This window comes from Eumetopias jubatus, unplaced genomic scaffold (assembly GCF_037043125.1).
Source record: "Eumetopias jubatus isolate StellerSeaLion01/CBP00866 unplaced genomic scaffold, mEumJub1_p1.0 scaffold_16, whole genome shotgun sequence".
Classification (NCBI taxonomy): Eukaryota; Metazoa; Chordata; class Mammalia; order Carnivora; family Otariidae; genus Eumetopias; species Eumetopias jubatus.
The window spans coordinates 83437009-83456705 of record NW_028274822.1 but is presented as its reverse complement, the minus strand read 5'-3'; the positions used below and the strand labels follow the sequence as shown (position 1 = coordinate 83456705).

At 57.9% G+C, this 19697-nt stretch overlaps 1 protein-coding gene across 1 annotated transcript; it reads right to left on the bottom strand.

Annotated features, from left to right (window-relative positions):
• Nucleotides 1-258: 258 nt before the first annotated feature.
• Nucleotides 259-19588, bottom strand: DDX54 (DEAD-box helicase 54). Its single transcript, XM_028116641.2, has 20 exons — nucleotides 19393-19588; nucleotides 16873-17002; nucleotides 15211-15281; nucleotides 14439-14627; nucleotides 14275-14324; nucleotides 13200-13241; nucleotides 12987-13082; nucleotides 12172-12293; nucleotides 12008-12069; nucleotides 11800-11931; nucleotides 10010-10220; nucleotides 7631-7765; nucleotides 5975-6205; nucleotides 5805-5878; nucleotides 4896-5099; nucleotides 3680-3822; nucleotides 3476-3589; nucleotides 2746-2850; nucleotides 2381-2493; nucleotides 259-878 (listed from the first exon to the last, which is right to left on the bottom strand). The coding sequence occupies exons 1-20, from the start codon at nucleotides 19564-19566 to the stop codon at nucleotides 646-648; spliced, it is 2631 nt and encodes an 876-aa protein (XP_027972442.2). The 5' UTR covers nucleotides 19567-19588; the 3' UTR covers nucleotides 259-645.
• Nucleotides 19589-19697: the final 109 nt, after the last annotated feature.

The following is a 19697-nucleotide window of genomic DNA, read 5'->3' as shown; positions in this document are numbered from 1 at the left end:
GGGAGGACAGGGCTTGCAGGGCAAAGGCCAAGACCAGGTTCTCACCTCCGCGGGTGTGGTGGGAGTGTGGTGGGGCCATGTGAACCCCTTCACTGCCGCTAAGGCTCAGGAGGAGCCGCTGAGCCCTCTGCCCCACACCCCACTTCCCTCCTCCCTCCCCAGCCCCCACTCTCTGGACTCAGCGGGCACACCAGCTGGGGCTTTAATACCTGGGTCTGCCCCTCCCAGCTCCTTGGGTAGACGGCACAACCCGTCCACTCGAAGTGCTCAATAAAGGTTTATTACATTAAAAATACATCACTGGGCCTTAGGCACTAAGGGCTCGGCCCCGAGTGGCCACCACCTCTGAACTCAGGAACTGCCCAGAACACATGGAAGCAGCAGCAGCTGAGTGGCCACCTTGGGTTTTGGCCGTCCTGACCTTGCTGGCAACCCCCCGGCCCCCACGCGCCCTTGAAGACCCTGTGTGAAAGGCTCCACCTCGGGCAGAGGCGGCCACTGCCCTGTGTGGCCAGGCAGCACCCCTCTTTTGCAGGGAGCTCCGCCAGTGGCCGGCACAGGGCCAGGCACGCGGTGGCACTTGGGGACGTCTGCTGACGTCCACCCCTGCACCACGTGAGGAGCCAGGGGGCTGGGTCACGTGCCTTACATCCTCTTCCTCATCTTGCCCTTCTTGGCGTGGGCACCCCGGCCGAAGGCGCCCCGCTGCAGCTCCTGGGCTCGGCGCCGGTTGCGGGCGGAGAGCTGCTTCAGGCCCCCTCGCTGCAGGAAGCGCAGCTTCTGCGCTCGGCGCCGTTGCTTCAGAATCTGCTGCTTGGTCTTGAGCTCTGAGCGCACGCGGCCTGCAGGGGCGCCTGGGGTGCGGGGCTGGGACGCACCTGCCAGGACAGGGATGCAGGGAGCTCAGCCTTCCAGTCCACTCCTAGGGCCTCCTCTTCCCAGGAGCCTCCAGACTGCCCTCCCCCCACCACCACCCTGCTCCCATTCTGGGTTCACTGCTGTGGCCCCAGGGTCTGGCTCATTGTAGGTACTCAATAAAGCTTCTGTAGTTTGCTGTCGTGGTCAACAGCATGGACCCTCAAGCCCACACTGCCGAAGTTCAAATCCCAGCCATGACCTCTCGGACCTTGAGCAAGTCACTTAACTTCTCTGCGCCTCTGTTCCCCACTCTGAATCAGAGATAACAGCACCTACCTCACGGGTCCCAGTGAGGAGGAGGTGGGGAGGCGTGTTACCATGCTCAAAACAAGAGCCAGCCCAGAGTAAGGGCCTCCTAAGGGCACTATCATGGTTACAGACCATCCAATGGAGATTTATTGAGCATGTGCTCTACGCCGGGCACTGGGGACCCAGCACTGACTGAGAAAGACTCCAATCCCTGCCTCCACGGACTGCACGCCCTAGGCTGTTAGCTTAGCTTCCTCGGGCAGGAGAGAGGTCAGAGAACGCCAGAGAGGGGAAGGGATGTGCCCAAGGTGACAGAGCAAAGCGGCGGCAGCAGACGTCAGTGGCCCTGGCCCAGCCTGCTCTCCCAGATCTCTGGGAGGGCACTTACCCCTGCCTCCCTGGCTCCCCACTAAGTCCTGGGTGCCCCCTCCTCTACCACGTCCCCTCTCCCTGCCTGGCTCCTCCCCTCCCGCAAGAGTGACCTTTTCAGAGCTCCCACACAGATGATCATTAAGGCAGCCCCAGCTGTCTCCACGGGGGCCAGGGCGCCTGACAGGGACCCATCACCTCCAAGGAGGACAAAGCACAGACGGAGAATGGCTGCTCCTTCCTGAAGCCCACAGGCCATCCTCACCCCCTGGCCCAGCAGGCCCAGAGCAGTGGGTAAAACCGGGAGCTGAGCCGTGAGGGGTGCGAGGCCCAGGCAGGGCACGTCCACAGAGGCACAGAGAGATGGAGACAGAGACAGAGACACCAAGACGGGAAAGAGAGACTGGGAAGGAGAGAACAAGGACTGGGAGATGCGTGTGTAGAGAAAGGAAGAGAATGATGAGGGAGACAGATGAATACAGAAAGGAGACAGAAAGACCAAGACACGGGAAGAAAGGAGACAAAGAATGAAATGATGAGGGGGACAGATGGAAACAGAAAGTCTGAGAGATGGGAAGAAAAGGAGACAAAGACAGAATGAGGAGAAAGGCAGAGAGAGGGAGTGACAGAGAGGAAGCTTCCAAAAAAACCAGAGACAGAGACAGACAGAGAGGGAGAAACGGAAGAGACCTAGCCAGAGAGGAGAGACGCTGAGGGGAATGGACAGAGCCCGTTCAAATCCCACAGCAGCCTGGCACCGCGGAAGGGCTCAGCCCCACCAGAGAGAACCAAGTCCCTGGATGATCAAATGGACCACGTGCCAAACTGCTTTGAGGACCATTACCTTGGCCTCTGCCCCGCTTCCCACCTCTTCGCTCTGGGCCTCGCTGGTGGGATGTTCCTTCGTCTTCTGAGTCACGATCATCGATTTTCTGTTTCTGTTTCCACTTCTGGTAGCTGGGAAGCCGCGCGTTAAGGAGGCTGTGTGCGGGACCATGATGCCCTAGACACCACTGGGCGGGGAGCAGGTCCCGCACCCCCTCCAGCGGATACAGGTGCCACCTCCAGGGGGTGGGGCAACAGAAGGTGCTCGGCCACGCCCCCACATCCAGAGTATGCAGGGCCAGAGGCCGCTGGGCCCCGCCCCAACCCCACGCCCGCCTCTAGGGGGTACTCGGCCCCGCCCCCGGGCCCCGCCCCTCAGGATACAGGTCCCTTTTGTAGGAGCTGCTGATGTAGCGGCCACTCTCGGTCTTGATCTTTTTCTTGTCCTCCGGTCCCGACTGTCCCACAAACCGCTTCTTCTTCCGGTCCCTGCGGGAGGCAGAGTTGGGAGAGCTGATGTGGCAGGAGGTGGCCTGGGGCGCCTGTTTCCTCCCCACCCCCTCAAGGGAAGCAGCCCGCCCATGTCTGGCATACAGCAAGTGCTCAATAAAGGCCCGTTCCCTGCCCGCCTCCCCTCTTCCTGGCAGCCCAGGTCTCAAAAGGTGGTGTGGGGGTCACTGGGAATTGGGGGGTCTGGATCAGGGTTGGGGGCCTAGCGGGGGTGCCCAATCCTACTCTGCCACCTCCTGGCTCTGTGACCCTGGGTGAGTCACACCATTTCTCTGGAACCAGAGTCCAAACGGGAGAGATGGGTCATGAGCTCTGTCGAGAAAGGCAAGCTAGCAGGAAGGACAGACGGATCAAGATCCCTGTTGTGTACGATCAAATCAAGGGACAGGATGTGGTGGGGGGGTCACTGTCCTTGCTGTGTGCGACCACATGGGACAACACAGGAGGGCTCACAATCCATGCTGCACACAACCAGATGGGGCTGGTGATATTTCCTGCTCTAGGGGAACAAACGGGAGTCAGGACAGACAGGGGCCACCTGTCTGCTGCGTGGAACCACAGGGCAGGCAGGGGTGCATGCTCACTTGCTCGTTTGCTCACTCACCACTTGAGCTGCTGCCGGCCCCTCGTCAGGTTCCGGGCTTCGTCCCCCATCAGGTCCAGGACAGCGCCAGCCACCTGCTGCTCGAATGCCCCCCCATCCCCACCGACGCTCAGGCTGCAGACGAAGGGTGGGGGCACGCCACAGGGTCAGTGGAGGGCCCGTCAGGCCCCACCTGCCCCACCCCAGGACCAGCCAGCCACTCACCCCCGCTCACTGTCGAAGTCCTTGGGCCGGTAGGGGATGTAGAATTCCTGGTCCCGATGCCAGGCCTCCTCCCTCCGCCTCTTGGCTCCCCGGTTGGGTCCTGGCTGCGGCCGCTTCCGGCCCATGACCTCCGTGAAGACATCCTGGCAGACAGAGGCCCGGCGTCACACCCACAGCCCCCAGGGAAGCCACTGGCCTCTCCACTTGCCAGTCCAGGTAGAGTTAAGGGCCAGTGGCTTCCGGGACTTTAGAAGTCTGGTGCTTCCATCTGCACCCTGTTTCCTCATGTGCACTGCAGGACAACCTCGGCCCCAGCGGAGCAGGCTGGGTGCAGGAGGAGGGGGCTGGGGGCCAACCGGGGTGAGACCCACTTGCCAGCCCCAGCCTGGTGCCTCAGGCTGTGTGACCAAGGCAAGGCCCTGCCCCTTTCTGGGCCTGGCCTTGCTCTATACAGTACGGACTAGTCCAGGAGTTTTCACCTGTACTTTTTGGCTACTGAGCCCTCGGTGCAAATCAAATACGAGAGGAATATCCTGGTAGATGCGTGGCCCTGCCCACCAGGCAAACAGGGTGCCCGCGTCCCCCAGCCTGCCTTCCGGGACGAAGGCCCCATGTCTGAGGCTGCCTGTGTCATGCCTTCGCTGCTGCCAAGAGTCCCTGCTCGGCCCCTGTCCACCTGCCCTCGACCTCAGGCTGAGACTGTCATGGTGAGGAGGACAACGACACAGCCGCCACTGGGGACCCTCCAGCGCCGCCCTGAATCTGCCCCATGGGCCCTGGACCTGTGCCATAGTCACTTGGCCGCAGCGCCCTAGCCCACAAGGTTCTGGAAACGAGCTTCCCTGAAATTCACTTGGCAGCAGAAGCTGAGCCGACATGAGGCTGCCTAGGTTGGGCCTGTCCCCTCGGTGTGGGGACTAGCACGGCACACCTTGTGGGGGGACCCCCTGACGCATCTGAGGGCGGTGACACCCCAGACTCAACGTTGTGTCATATCATACACAGTGTGCCCACCCTAAAGATTCTGGATCCTGAACATCTGGCACTGGGGTTCTGGGCAAGGGACACTGGAGCCATACCATAAGCCTGACGGGAGGTGGACACGGAGTCCCGGCATCCCCCCCCAGTGACCGCTCAAAGCCCTGAGGGTAGCCCCCCCCCCGCCCGACTCTACCCCCAGGCCCAGCCTCTAGGGTGGCCAGAGCGGGGCCCGTACCTCCACACTCTCTCCCGCTGCCTCCTCCTCCTCGGGCTTCTCTTCCTGGGGTGCCGAGCAGCCTGGGGCGGGGCCAGCTGTGTCTTCCTGCCGCCCCTGCCGCCCCTGCCGGAAGCTGGCGATGGCCTTGCGGTCCTTTTGCCGCTTGGCGCGCATCACCTGGCTGCTCAGGTCCCGGCTGGAGGCATTGATCTCAAAGATGGTCTGTGGAAGGAACACACGAGTCCTTCACCCACTGGCCTCCTCCTTCCCAGCGTTGCCCTCACCAGCCTGGTGGGTTCCCTATGGCATTCCTCCCCAAGTCCTTTCAACTCTATGAGGCGGGTACTCTGGTTACCTGCATTTCACCGTTAGAAAGGAGGCCCAGAGAGGGCAAGCAGCCAACCTGAGGTCACACAGCTGAGACAAGTGAGAGTGGCATTTTGACCCTGGTTTACCTGGCTCTGAAACCAGTGTTCTCTACCATGACCCTCTCCAGCTCCTCTCCCCTGATACTGGCTGCCTGGCAGCCTCGCCCACTCCCGGGGAGGTCTTTTTGTGCTTCTGTGCATGCCTGGCACAGGCCCCAGATGGGGTGCCCAGTGGGAGTCAAGAGGGGATGAAAGGTGATGGAAAGCCAGCTCCAGGCCGCTGACAGGCCCGGCACACGTCACTCCCCTCTGTGAGCCTCAGTCTACCCCTCTAGAAGCAGCAGGAAATGGCTACCACATGGGGCATCTGCTGCAGGCCAGCAGGGACGGTTCTAGAACAAGGGGCATCTCTCGAGATGCTGGTGAGGCAGAGCCGCAAGCTCAGAAGAAAAGCCCCGCTGGGGTCCTGCTTGGGGTCAGGAGCTCAGCCAGAGTCCCGGCTCCGTGGCAGCCACCGTGACCCCCGGGCACCCGCGGGCTCTCCCACCCCCTTACTCACCGCCCGTGAGCGGTAGTTCTTGATGCTGTCTACCAGCTTCAGCCGCTGCAGCTCCTTCTCCTCGAAGTGCGAGCCTGGTGGGGGTGGGGAGGAGGCTTGAGGCCGGGGAGGCTCCGCGGGGGCCTACCTGCAGCCCACTGTCCCAACCCCCACCCCCCGCAGGGACTCACTGAAGAGGGGGTGCAGGCCCAGCCCTGCGAGGTCCAGCTCCTTAGCCCTCTTGATGGACTCGGGCGAGGGCGCAGGCCGGGAGCGCACGTACTGCTGCTGAGCGTTGTCGGCCACCCGGCCCAGGCCCCGCAGCTCCAGCGACGCCGCCAGGGTGCTCTGCAGGCCACCCTCCTCGTCGTCCACCACGCTCTGTGGCACCCGGCCCAGCACGCCGTCCGCGCTGACCGCGCCTGCCAACACACATGGAGTCCGTTGGCGGCCCGCGGCCGGCCCTCCCCTCCCAGGCCCCCAAATCATGAGATAATCCCCAGTTATGGAGCAGCTGCTCCGGCCAGCCACTTGACCGAGCTCGACCGGGCACCCACAATTACAACCCAAGAGCCACTGCCTGTTTTCCTGAAGATCGTTTCCTATCCCCGTTCCTACTGTCTTTAGCTAACTTTGCACCAGAATGGCGGGGTTGAGGGGCTGCCATGGGGCCTATGACCTGCGGAGCCTAAGCCACTCGCTCGCTCCGTGCTTTCTGCTGACTCTCCCACGAGACCACTGAGTCCCCACAACAACCCCACATTCCAGAAGAGGAGACTGAGGCTCAGCAGAGGTCCAGTGTTGCCCAGCAGTTCGCTTGCAGGGCGGTGTCAGGATACAGCTCCCGTATACTGGGTCAAGAGCCTGGCTGCCCACCTCCTCTGCAGCAAGCCGGTCCTGGGCCATGCTGCCCACCCTGGCTAGTGCTGGGGCAAATGCAGGATGGCCTTCCCCTAACAGATAACTACTCCATGGCTGGCTTCTGCTGGAACACTGCTGTGGGGGCTCCTTCCCTCTCTCTGCCGCTCCCACCCCCACTGCTTGGTCTCAACCTGGGAGGTCTGCCGAGGGCTCCAGAATCTGCATTTGGATAATGGGCCTGGCGGCTGAGCTGCAGGTGCTCCCGACCCTCTGATGCACAGATGCAGCACACAGTGGGGTGCTCAGTGAATGTGGGCAGGGTTGCCCCGAGTGCAGGCTCCATTTACACCTGGCCTCCTGAATCTGCGCTCCCACCTCACCTCCCTGCTGAGTAATAAGCAATGTGGGATGAGTGGCTTGGCCTCACCTGTGAAGCAACCCTCCCTGTGTTCTCAGATGGACACGGGAGACAATGTGCACCAAGGGCTGGACACACAGCAGGACCACGGGAGGAGGCTACCATGATCGCCGCTGCCCACCCCATGCAATCCCACCCCACAGAGAATAAGGGGAAGTTCTGTGAGCTCAGCCTGAATGAACCTCTGCTTGCCTGGGCTGCCCCGGAAACTTAGTCAAGGGCAGGGTCTCAAACAGATGCCCGCAGGGGCCAGACGAGAGGCGCAGGGGAGGCAGGGGCTGCCGTGAACCCCGGGGGCCCATCTATCCCGGGCACATGGCCCACACCGCCTGTACGGCAACCTCAGGAAAAAGCAGACTTAGCAGTCAGACCCAGCTGTTTTCCAACAGACATGAGGAATCTGGATTTGTATGTGAAATTCTGAGTTTAAAATAATGGGGCTCTTACCCCGGGGTCAAATCCGGCCCTGCCTCCTCCCAAAGCCAGGACAGCTTCTCCCCGACCTGCACCATGAGCTCCGCAGTGGACACACAGAGATTCCTGCTCCAGTGCGCCGGCCTCCACTCACCTGAGGCCCCCTCATGGGGGCGGGCAGGGGTGAGGGCGCGGCCGAGGAACAGGTGCAGGTCCAGCAGATAGGGGACCTCGTCTGGGGCCACTAAGGAGTAGGCTGTGCCGCTTCGGCCAGCCCGGGCCACACGGCCTGTGGAGAAAAAACTTCAAGCTGAGGACAAGACAAAGGACCCTACAGCCCAGCGTGAGTCCCGCTGGCCTGACTCTAAGGGTGTGGGCCAGGCCAAGGCCACACCTCGCTGAGCTGCTGTCCCTGACTGTAAGAGAAGGGGCACCAACGGTCACCAGGGTTCCCTGCACAAGCGTGTGAGCCCACACCGTGCTCTGTGAAGTTAGCAGAAATAAAGATAAGGCTACCTGCGCTCCTTATCGACACCCAAAGTCTTCGGCATCCCCATTTTGGGGGATTTTCCCCAAGGAAATAACGAAGGCTCCAAAGATTCACGTTCAAGGGTGCCTACGGCAGTGTGCCCGAAACAAGCCCAAGCTGGAAACCACTTCGAGACTTGACAGAGGCCTGGCTAAATGACTTAGCTGATGACCACATGGTGGGAATTACACAGATGAGGAAAGGGGCCAGCAAACTGTGGCCAGTGACCAAAGCTGGCCCCCTACCTGTTCGTGTCAATAAAGTTTTATAGGCACACAGCCATGCTCTTTCATTTACAAATTTTCTAAGGCTACTTTCGAGCTACAGTGGCAGAGACCAGGGAGATTATATGCCCTCAAAGCCTAAAGCATTTACTATCTGGCCCTTTACAAACAGATTTGCCAACCCGTCACACAGTGATGTTTAATGGTGAACGGAAAACACACACAACATAGGCTGACACAAGAAAAAGGTGACAAGAGAGAATGTCCAGCGTGGTTCTAATTCTGTGTTAAGGGAATCCAAGTGTAACGTTACCTTTGGCTTGTTTCTGCATTTGCAACAACAAAGTGTCACCACATTTGCAAGATTCGTTTGGGGTGGTCTGACTCACACTGTGGGTCACAGAGCACATGAGAAACTCCCTTTGCCGGGGGGGGGTCTGTGGACCCCTCGAGAAACCCACAAGCCAGCTCTTCCCAGAGCTATATGGACATGGCAAGGGCAACCAACAGGGAGCCAAGGCCCCCAGACCCGCAGCCCGGGACCCGGATGGAGGCCTCCCACATGCCCCGACTGAAGGTGGAAGCAATTCTCCCGGGGCCCAGCATGGGCTGCCAGAATTTACTTATTCAACAATGTTCAATCATATGGAACCTGCCCGCCAGATTCTATTCTCATGGACGCGCATTTAGCTTATTTGTATTTACAAATGAAGCACATAGTTATGACTTAAAAAAAAAAAAGCAAAGAGAATAGAATGGTGGTTGCCTAGGGCTGGGGGAGGGAGGCCAGGGAATTAGGGTTAACAAGGACAGAGTTTCAGTTTGGAAAGATGAGAAGGTTCTGGAGGTGGACAGTGGTAATGGCTACACAACCCTATGAATGTACTTACTGTCTCTGAACTTATACCTAAAAACAATTAAAATGGTAATTGTGCGTTACGTATGCTTTTTACCATGATTTTTAAAAAGGCAGCAGTGACAAGAGCCACACTAAAATGATAGCCGTGCCACCAGGGAGGCAAGGAGGGATAGTGGTGAAGAGGGGGTTCCAACCCCAGCTGTCCCACTTTGCTACCTGTATGACCCCCAGCCAGTTATGAACCTCCTTGGCCTCAGTTTCTTCATCTACAAAATGGGCTGATGATGCTGGCACCCACTACATAGAATGGTTGTAAAGATGGAAACAGCCAGTAAAATGCTCTCACCCAGGCCCAAGAGGCGCACTGGGGGCGGGGGGCGGGGGGACGACACACCAGTTGCTGTCATTTCACCAATGACAGGCACGTGGCTTACTGCCTATGTGCTTTGCTTCATTTTCCAGTTTCCCTACTATGTGCGTGCCTTACTTTTATCCCCGAAAAATGACAGAGTCCTTGGCCTGGGAGGGCAGAGAGGAAGGTAGGCCCCACGTGCTGACTCGACTAAGTCAGGCGCTCCTTCCTGTCTGCCCTGGACGAACAGGAGGCAGAGGGGTCCATGTGTTAGTTCAATCTTGCAAAGGTTTAAAGGAAAGGAACTAAAAAGACAGAGTTTCAGGGAGAGGTCTGTGAGGAGGAAGGGGGGTCAGGGGACATGTCCTCGGGCCCCAGGACAGGAAAGGGAGAGAGAACCCAGGAGAGCTCCAGAGCTGCTCAGAGCCATGCGAGTCATGCCTGGGCCACATCCCCCAGAGACTCGACCTTATGGGGCCCTTCCCCAGGCCTCGATGTCTCCGCCTGGAGCACCGGACCCTGCACCCTCAGCTCCCACCCTGGGCCAGCTCCAGCCCCGGGCTCCTCACCCACGCGGTGCAGGAAGAGCTTGCCCTTGGCAGGGAAGCTGTAGTTGATGACGCTGTCGAGGAGCGGGATGTCTAGGCCGCGGGCTGCCAGGTCGGTCACGATGAGGGCGGAGCACTTGCCGTGGGTGAACTTGGCGAGGTTGATCTTGCGGGCTGTCTGGTCCAGGGCACTGTAGATGTGGGCGCAGCTCACCCCCTGCGTCGTCAGCAGCTGCTCAGAGTGAAGACAAGAGGGAGGGAAAGGGGTAAGAGGGCTGGCAGGGGACGGGAGAGAAAGCCAGGACACAGACGGCAGGGGTGCCAGGATGTGGTGGGAAGACCGACGGTTCTAGAGTGGGGGGCGCTTCCGGTCTGAATCCTAGCTCTGAGGGGTAGCTGTGGTGTGGTAGCTTCGTCGGTACGAATGAGGTCTCTATCACCTCCCACCTCTCTGCGGGGCTGGAGGAGTATCAATGCAGAGGTCTCCCGTAGGGACACCAACCTTATCCTGCCTCTGCCACTAACGGGCCGCGTGACCTTGAGCAAGTTACCTAACCTCTCGGTGCCTTTGCTTTCCTCGTCTGTAGAGCGGAGGAGACTAATAGCTCCTTCTTTGTGGCTTTGTGACGAGGACTGAATGAGTTAATATGTATACAGAGCTGAGCACAGGGCCTCGGACATTAGAATTTTTTTTTAAATGTTTTATTTATTTATTCATGAGAGTCAGAGACAGAGAGAGAGAGAGAGAGAGAGGCAGAGGGAGAAGCAGGCTCCCTGTGGAGCAGGGAGCCCGATGCGGGACTCGATCCCAGGACCCTGGGATCATGACCTGAGCCGAAGGCAGACGCTTAACCATCTGAGCCACCCAGGCACCCCGGGCCTCGGACATTAGAAGTTCCGTGACAGTGTTAACTGCTCTTTAAAAATTACTATTTTGGTTTTATTCATCAGTGATCCCAGCAGCTGCACAAGGAAGCACCGTTAAATGCACAACAACCACAGGAAACCCAGTGAACTGCATCCTCAGATAACAGACCCCAGGTGTGGCTGCTCTGGGGCAGGCGGAACGACTGGCAAAGGGCCCTGGCAGCCTCTGGGACACCCGGACTGCCCCATGCTGAGGGTCCCAGGCATATGCGTATGGAAAAACTCCACCACGCTGCTCCCGGAAGCTTAGGACACTTTACCCAGCTTCCAGCTTGCAGGGCACGCCTCCATTTTAAAACATGAGATACACGGGACACTGAAAATCTACAGAAAATGGCAGGATTGGGGGCGGGGGAGGTACTTCTAAATAACCTGGACATAGGGGAATATCAGAGGAATCGAGACTAGGCGTGAGTTGATAACTGAGTACTTGGGAGTTCGTGATGCTGTCTGCTGACGTTAGTGTGTATTTAGAATTTTTTTTTTTTTAAGATTTTATTAACTATCTGAGAGAGCGCGCGCACTCGAGAGAGAGCCAGAGAGAGAGAGCATGAGCAGGGGGAGGGGCAGAGGGAGAGGGAGAAGCATGCTGAGCAGGGAGCCTGCCCCGGGGCTCAATCCCAGGACCCTGGGATCATGACCTGAGCCGAAGGCAGACGCTTAGCTGACTGAGCCACCCAGGTGCCCCTGGAATTCCTTATGATAAAAAGTTAAAGAATAAAAGAGGACCAGCCCTGGCCAGGCCTGTGTCCAGCTCTGGTACTGCCCTCTGGTGGCCGCACCCGGAGCCGCAGCTCCAAGCTTGCCGCAGAGGAGGTGGTGGTCCCCAGGAGGCTGGCCCAGCGGCGACTTCCCCAAGCTGTCTCCCTCAGGGCGCCCCCTACCTCGCTGATGTACTCGGCGTGGTGCTTCGTAGCCACAAACACCACCGTTTGGTCCTGGGGCCGCACCACGGTGCGCAGCAGGTGAAGCAGCACGGCAGCCTTGGTGTCCTCGCGCACAAGGAAGAAGGAGGTCTGTGGGGAGAGGGGCCACGGTGGGCTCACAGGGCCGTGGCTGCAGGCTCGGGAATGGGCACGGGGGTAGCCTCACCTTGAGCTGCTCGTTGAGCTTGGCGTCTACATCGAGCCGGATGAGCACGGGCTCCGTGAGGCCTGCGGTTGGCACAGGGAAGGTGTTGGGGGGAGGGGGGCGGAGGTGGGTAGTCACGGAAGGACGAGCCCCCCAGGCCCCTAGTCGCACCCCGGCTCACTCACCCGCGCGGGCGAACTCCACCAGCAGTTTGGGCAGCGTGGCAGAGAACAGAACGGTCTGGTGACCCCCAGGGAGGCGGCCGATGATTTCCTGCAGCTGCTCGGCAAAGCCCATCTCAAAGAGCCTGGGGGACAGAGGGCGGGGGTCAGGAGAGGGGCTTCTCCAGCGAGTTCCAAACCCGTGGCCCTCGCCCCCCGCACACTCTCTGCCACGTGGACTGGTATGTGTCCCACATGGTTCTTTACCTCACTTTTTAGCTCACTTTTTCTCTGTGTGACCACCACATGCCCAGCAGTGATGACCTAAAAACCTTGAGTCTGTTCTCAGTTACGCGGCTCCGTGTCATGCTGAAGCCCTCCCTCTGTGCCAGGCACGGTTTGAGGGCTTTCTAAGCACTGACTCTCCCAGCACCTGCCAGTAGGGGCTAGTGAGTCCCCTGTCTGTGGATGAGCCCACCAAGGGCCATAAGCCCTCAGATTTGCCCAAGTTCACAGAGCTGGGTTGTGATCCCACCCTTGTCGGGCTCCAGTCTGGTGCTCCCAGCTTTGTGCTACTTTGTATGTCTTTGAAATCATGTGTTTGTTGTTTTACTGTTTCCTCCCATAGCCCTAAAAGGAAGAAATACAATATACAAACACAAAATAAAAACTGTTGGTGCAGGCAGCTGTGAGCCCCGGTGCTGCCTCAGGTCTGTGGCCCACGCTGGGGGAAACACTGCTTCGAGCGCGGCCACGCAGGTCTCTCCTGGCCAAGTCCTTCTTCCGGGTCTCGGGGCCAACCTTGGTGCAGGTGCACAGGGGAGTGCGTGTGGTCTTACCTGTCTGCCTCATCGAACACCACGTACTCCACACTCTGCAACTTCAGGTTCATCTCCACAGCCACGTGCACCAAGCGCCCAGGGGTAGCAATGATTCTGTAAGGGGTGTGCAGGCCAGGTCACCCGGGGGCCCCGGCAGAGCCCTCCTCACACTCCCCAGGAGCTGGCCGTCGGGGAAGAGACCCCAGGCCGCCGTCCTCAGCCCAAACTCACATGTCGGGATTTTCATGCAGGGCAGCAAACTGGTCTTCCATCCTAGGGGGAAGAGGAGGTGTCAGCTCGACACACAGGCCACTTTAGTCCCTCTCCCTCTCCAGAACCAGGTGGCCAGGTGAGGCCCACACCCCGCCCCCAGGCTCCGAAGTAGGGAAAGGCGATTGCCGGGCTTCTGGGCAAAGGCGCTGCCCTGACAAGACACGAGTTCAGACATAGAAGGACTGATACCACGAAGACTTCCCCAGAGACGGGCTCAGCCCCGGAACTGCCCCCACCCCGCCCCTGCTTCTAGTGCCACCTACCAACTAACCCCAGGACCACCAGCCCCCCAAGATCCCAGGCGGCCTGGATCTCTCTGTCCTTGTTCTTAAACGCCCGGGCACACGGCCCTGACTCCGGTCCTCCTCTGAAACCCCCTTGGGACGCCCACGGGAGCCAGGATTTTGAGTCTGGCCTAGCCCCGGGAGGCATTGCAGACAGTCATGGGCTCCAGAGACAACAAATTACAATGCAGGCAACGGAACACTTAAAAGCCAAACATTCTTCTCAGAATCCAAAGTGACCGGTCACAGTGACATTCCAAGAGAACAAGAAGGAAGGGGCTGCCCTGGGAGGGAGAAGCCTGTGGGACAGGGCAGGAGACTGGGTTCCAGTCTTAGCTCGACCACCAACTCGACGCGCAGCTCTGGGCCCATCACGTGCTCCGTCTGCTCATCTGGGGAATAGGTATGGTGCCTGCCACCCCAAAGACGGGACCAGTACAGCAGGAAACCCTACATTTTTCACATCTGAGCTATCACAAACTTTACTCCTTGATTTCTGTGCGACAGCTCACTGTTAGGGGTATGTATTGAAACAGGTATAACCGTGCTGCCTGAGCGCTGACCCTGTGCACCACCAGCTCCCCTAGGAGCACCCGAACCCATCGGCAGTCGTGTGGGAAAGTCCTGTGGCATTTTACTGCATTACTGCATGTTTCCCCTTCTCTTTGGGGTGTGCAGAGCAGCACCGCTGTTCCTAAGCTGCCCAGGCTCAGTCGATCCCCCGTGGCATGGGGCAAGGGGGCTCTTACTTGTCCCCACCCAGGATCAGGGCGGTCCTGAGGCCTGTGAACTTGCCGAGCTGTGCGGGGGGGAGAGGGGGGTGGGGGAGAGAGAGAGAGAGAGAGATGACTTAGCCCGCACAGGCCTCCCTGACCGGCCCCAGCTCAGCCCAGCGGCCCCGGCCCCAGCACACCTCCTTGGTGAACTTCATGGTCTGCAGGGCCAGCTCGCGGGTGGGCGAGAGGACAAGGGCACGAGCCCCACTCTGGGCGCTACGGGTCTTGAGCCGCTCGAACATAGGGATGAGGAAGCAGGCCGTCTTGCCGCTGCCGGTCCGGGCCATGGCCACCACGTCCTTGCCATCCAGGATCACCGGGATGGTCTGGAGGGAAGTGGGTGGGGGAGGGGCAGGGTCCGCTCCTGCCCCCTGCACCACACGATCCAGAGCACCGAGCCCCCAGGGAGTGGGCAAACTCGGGGTCTCGGTAAGTGGTTAGGGGTCTGTTGCCCAGTCCTGCGCCCATTCCTGCCAAGCCTTATTTGTACCCTTCCAGGGATGAGCAGCTCACTATTCCCAACCCTTTCCACAGCTGGAACACACCCCTCTTTAGGTAAAGCCAGACTCTAACTCCCTGTCTGATCCTCCTCCTCGGGACCCCAGAGAATCACTGTCCACCTCTTGGCTAACTGTCTGAGGACAACGCTCACGACGTAGGGGTGATAATGGGGTGCCTGCGAGCTGCCTGGGCAGGGGCTCAGCAGTGGGCAGCCTTGGGGAAGCTCAAATGGCAAAGAGGCCAACTTTCTCCACCTGGGAAAAGGACCAGCTGTGGGGGGCTTCAGCCAGAGTCAGGGGAGACAGCTGTGACAGCCCAGACAGGGGGTGGGGATCGCAAGGCTGGACAGGAGGGCCAAGTCGGTCATCCCTTCCTCCCAAACCCCATTAACCTTTCCCCGTCTCATACCTTCCTCTGGATGGGTGTTGGCACCTTGTAGCCCTTCTTCATGATGCCCTTGAACACCGGGTAGCTCAAGCCTGGGAGAGAGACACATGGATGGTCAGGGGGAGGGCAGCCCCCGCGGCACACCGCGGAAAGCCAACCAGGACGGATGACCGTGTCATCAACGTCAAAAGCAAGAAGAAAAGAACGGCGACAGAACAAAACTTAGGAGACAAACCTACCCCCTGGGGGGGATACACCTCATGTGGATTCTGACTTGAACACACTCGTGAGACAACTTGGGGTCTCAAAGTGGCGGGGTCTCAGCCCTGCTGAGGATCTGTGCCTGTTGCAGGCGTGGTAAGGTCATGTGGGAAGTATTCAGGGATACCGAGAAGGGATGTCTGTGATTTGCATCAGAATCCTCCAGGATGCTGGGGACAAGCTGGGGTGGAGGGCGGTTTGTGGAGGAAACGGGACAGTTGACAATGGCAATGGGTACAGGGAGACTTACTGTTTTCTATTTTTTTTAAATGTTTGAAAATTTTTTTTTTTTTAAGATTTTATTTATTTATTTGAGAGAGAGAATGAGATAGAGAGAGAGCATAAGAGGGGAGGGTCAGAGGGAGAAGCAGACTCCTCGCCGAGCAGGGAGCCCGATGCGGGACCCGATCCCGGGACTCCAGGATCATGACCTGAGCCGAAGGCAGTCGCTTAACCAACTGAGCCACCCAGGCGCCCTAAATGTTTGAAATTTTTTATAGCTAAAAGAAAAGGGTGGGAAGTGGCCAGGGCCTGAGATGGGCGTGCGTATGGGTGCTGACGAGGCACGTGGCCCTGTGTGGGGAAGGAGGTGGCCTTTGGATACTGAACGTGACTTGGCGTTATGGAAATGGGAGGCCTGGGGGCAGGATGCACCTCGGTTGTAGCTGCTTTTTGGTCAACCCTTCATCTTTATGATCTGGAAAGGTGAAAAGTAGCCACGTGTAGATGTTTTTATTTGCTTTTTCTCTAATTATTGATAAAAGTTTAGCAGTTTTAATATATTAATTCGCCATCCAAACTCCTTTTGTGAGTCGACTTTTCATTTTCTTCACCCAGTTTTCCATCAGGGTATCTTTTTCTTACTGATTTGTAAAAGCTCTTTGTATACTACAGATGTTCATCCTCTAACTGCCCCCAAAGTTGCAAGTACGTCCCTGATACAGCATTTACTTTAACTTAGTTTACACTGTTTTCCTGTAAATATACATCTAACTGAAAAAAAGTTAAATTAGACAATGTTCAGATCATACTTAGAAAGGGCTTTTTAAAATTATAAAAATATTCATCTTGATATTTAATCTTTGTGCCAGATGCTACTAATTTGTAAAGAGCAAGAAAGAGAGTTCATTCAGCGTTCCTTCCCGCTAGCCAGGTGTCCCGATACCACCCACTACTTCACCTTTCCTCCCTCTCCTCTGAAATGTGTTTTGTCCTGCAGTAAATCCCTGAACGTCCTCACCTGTTCTGTCGCCAGCGCTGCCCTGAGTCTGCTTTATCTGCTCTCTCACTGGGTCAGTCCTCAGTCTACCCGATGCCTACCACAGAGCTGGGCCTCAAGCAGACATCAGTACCAGAGCACAGAGGGCATGATGAGCCCCTGCTGTGACTCCCCCAAAGTTCTCGGATGCCTGGCTCACCCACCCATGGACTGGAAGCCTCCGGACTTCTTCTTTTTCTTGTTCTGGGCGCGTACCATCTCCCGCGTGTCTGGCTCCACGTCTGAGGTGCACTCCGAGGTGGGGAAGGTGGGCAGGGGTCTGCCAGGTCCCAGCTGGGAGGGAGGAACAGAGAGGCAGCGTCACGCCAGGCACAATCAGACCACTGCGGGAAGGGAGAGGGACTATCTTGTTGTGGGCACCCTTCCATTCAAGCCGATGATGCCCCCACCAGATCACGTGACTTCTCTGCTAAAGGGCTCCCCATGACTGGGCCCGGGCAGGGCAGAGGGTCAGAGAGTGGGCCGTGCAGATAGACTGCCTACGTTTCAATCGCTTGCCAGTTGTGAGACCTCAGGCGAGAGACTTCATCTTCCCGAGTCTGTTTCCCCATCTGGGAAACAGGGATGACAGACAAGAGCGTTTGTCTCACAGCGCGTGTGAAGACTAAATGGGTAAGTGTAAAGCCTAGATCAGCACCCAGCACATAAATGGTGGTACTATCATCACTGTCATCCTGGTCTATCATCCAAAACCCTCAAAATTAAAAACTCTAGAGGGCCAATCAAAGCATGTACTGTGTGTGTGGTACTAGACTTCTCCAAGCTGCCCTGTCCCCCTCTCCCGAGCCCCCTTCTGATCCATCACCCCTCCCAGCTCTGCTCTCTCTAGTGCAGCCTCCTTCCTGCCTAGCCAGGACCTACTTGTCCCAGCATGGCTATATCCAACCCAGATACCTCCTCTGGGGAGACTTCGCAGACCACAGAGCTGTCCCCCTTCCTCTCAGAAATAACACTTACAGAGCACTAATTCATAATTATGGTTAAAACTTCTGTGGCCCTCGCTCTAAGCCAGGTGATGCTCTGAGCATTTATATAAAATTACCCCGCTTTTAATCCTCACGGCTACTCTATGAAGTAGGGACTATTAGTTTGTCCATTTTATAGAGAAGGAAACTGAGGCACAGAGTGATGAAGTAACCTGTCCACACTCACACAACCAGCAGGGATTTGAACCGTGGCTTCAGAATCTATGTTCTTTCGTCTGTGATCCTCTGTGGCCCCCTACAACTGTCTGGGTGAGAGCTGCAGTGTGTCTAGTGCAGTCTGTGAGCTAAGAATGGATTTTATACATTTAAAAGATTGTAAAAACATCAAAGAAGACAATGACTTTATATGGCCCCACAAAGCCTAAAATATTTACCACCTGGTTCTTAACAGGAAAAGTTTGCCAACCTCTGTTCTAGACATGTGAAAACAAAGCACCTGGAACCCACTGGTGCCCCAGCAATATTTACTGAAGGAGTAGAATGCGTGAACACTGTAATTTAATCCTTTCATGAGTCTCTGAGGCACATATAATCCTCTGTCTTGTACACATGTGTAAACTTCTGCCTTCTACAGATGTGGCACAGAGAGGTTAAGCAACGTCTCCAAAGTCCCACAGCCAGTACAGGGTTGGGCCACATTTGAACACAGGACCGCACCAGGGCAAAGCTCGTCATCGGAACCATATCCGTGGGCTCTTCTTTGGCACCTACTACCTTGCCCTCCTGTGCTTTAGCAATTTCTCCACGTTTACAGAGCACCTACTGTACGCCAAGCACTGGCTCCCTTGGGGTGGGGAAACATAATCAGATCCAGTCTGGTCCCTGACCTGGAGAAACGTAGATCCCTCTCTTCATCTAAACACTCACTCTTTCATCTACCTACCCAGACCCACTCTGTGCCAGGCACCGGCTGGGCACAGGGCTGTGGGAAATAATGGGCTTTTAGCTCTTTTGCCCCCTTGGTGCTCACACCCGACCCTCCACCTTTTACATATAGTTGGCACTCAGTAGTGGAAACAGCACGGGCCCTGGAACCAGAGATTTGAATCCTGGCTCTTCCGCTCACAAGCTGTGAAGTCTTGGTCAAGTTCCTTAACCCCTCTAGACCTCAGGGTCCTCTGGAAAATGGAGATGGCAGCACTTAGCTCACAGAGCTGGTATGAGGATTACATGGTAAGGCTTGTAAAGTTCTTAGCGTGGAGCCTGGCACATACTAAGCGGTCAGCAAACGCGAGTTTAATTTACTATTAGTTATCCAGGGTCTTGGGGGCGTCACTCTCAAGCCAAGGGGCCCGGCCTCCGCTTAATTCAACCCGGCAAGAATCCCCCAAACTCTTGGAAGTCAGTGCTTCGGCACCCGCACTTTTCATTGGACCAAAGGGAGCTAGGACCCGCCCCTTGGGCAGGAGGTAGCCAATGAGGGGCGACGACCAAAAGCCGGCCAGGAAGGCCCGAGGGCCCCGGCCCCTGAATGCAGAGGCTCTAGCGTCGGCAGCCGGGGCGTGACGGGCACAGAGACACGTGCTCAGGCTGGCGGTCCTGTCCCCGACCCCCAGCCAGCCGACCTCTCCCCACCCTCAGCCGTGCCCACTCCCCAGCTGGGGAAACCGAGGCCGCGGGGCGATGCGCGGAGCCGGGGCCCGGGCTCCTAAGTGTGCCCCGGCCCCGCACTCCTACCTTCTGGGCCCGGGCGTCATCTTCCGCCTGGATCTCAAACTCGCCGTCCTCCGAGTCGCTGCTGCGGGCCTGGGAGGCTGCGCCTCGGCGCTTCCGCAGCCCCTTCTTTTTCCTCCACTGGGCCATGGCAGCGCGGGACCGAGGTCCGGCCCCCGGGCGCGTGCCGGCCGCCATGCGGGCCCCGGTGCAGGGAACCGGGGAGGGGGCGGGGCCTGCGGGGACGTACCAACGGCACGGCTGGGCGGGGGGAGCACCGCGTCTATGCGGCCCCGCCTGCGCCGCCTCCCCTTCTTTAGCCCCAGGAG

What these genes read in the sequence shown, in the direction of transcription:
- DDX54 (XM_028116641.2), bottom strand. Translation starts at nt 19,566, where the DNA reads ATGGCGGCCGGCACGCGCCCGGGGGCCGGACCTCGGTCCCGCGCTGCC. An exon ending in GCTCTTCCTGCACCGCGTGG is followed by an intron (nt 7,766 to 10,009) that starts GTGAGGAGCCCG and finishes TTTTCTCCACAG; the next exon opens with GCCGTGTGGCCCGGGCTGGC. An exon ending in GGGCCTGCACCCCCTCTTCA is followed by an intron (nt 5,879 to 5,974) that starts GTGAGTCCCTGC and finishes CACCCCCACCAG; the next exon opens with GCTCGCACTTCGAGGAGAAG.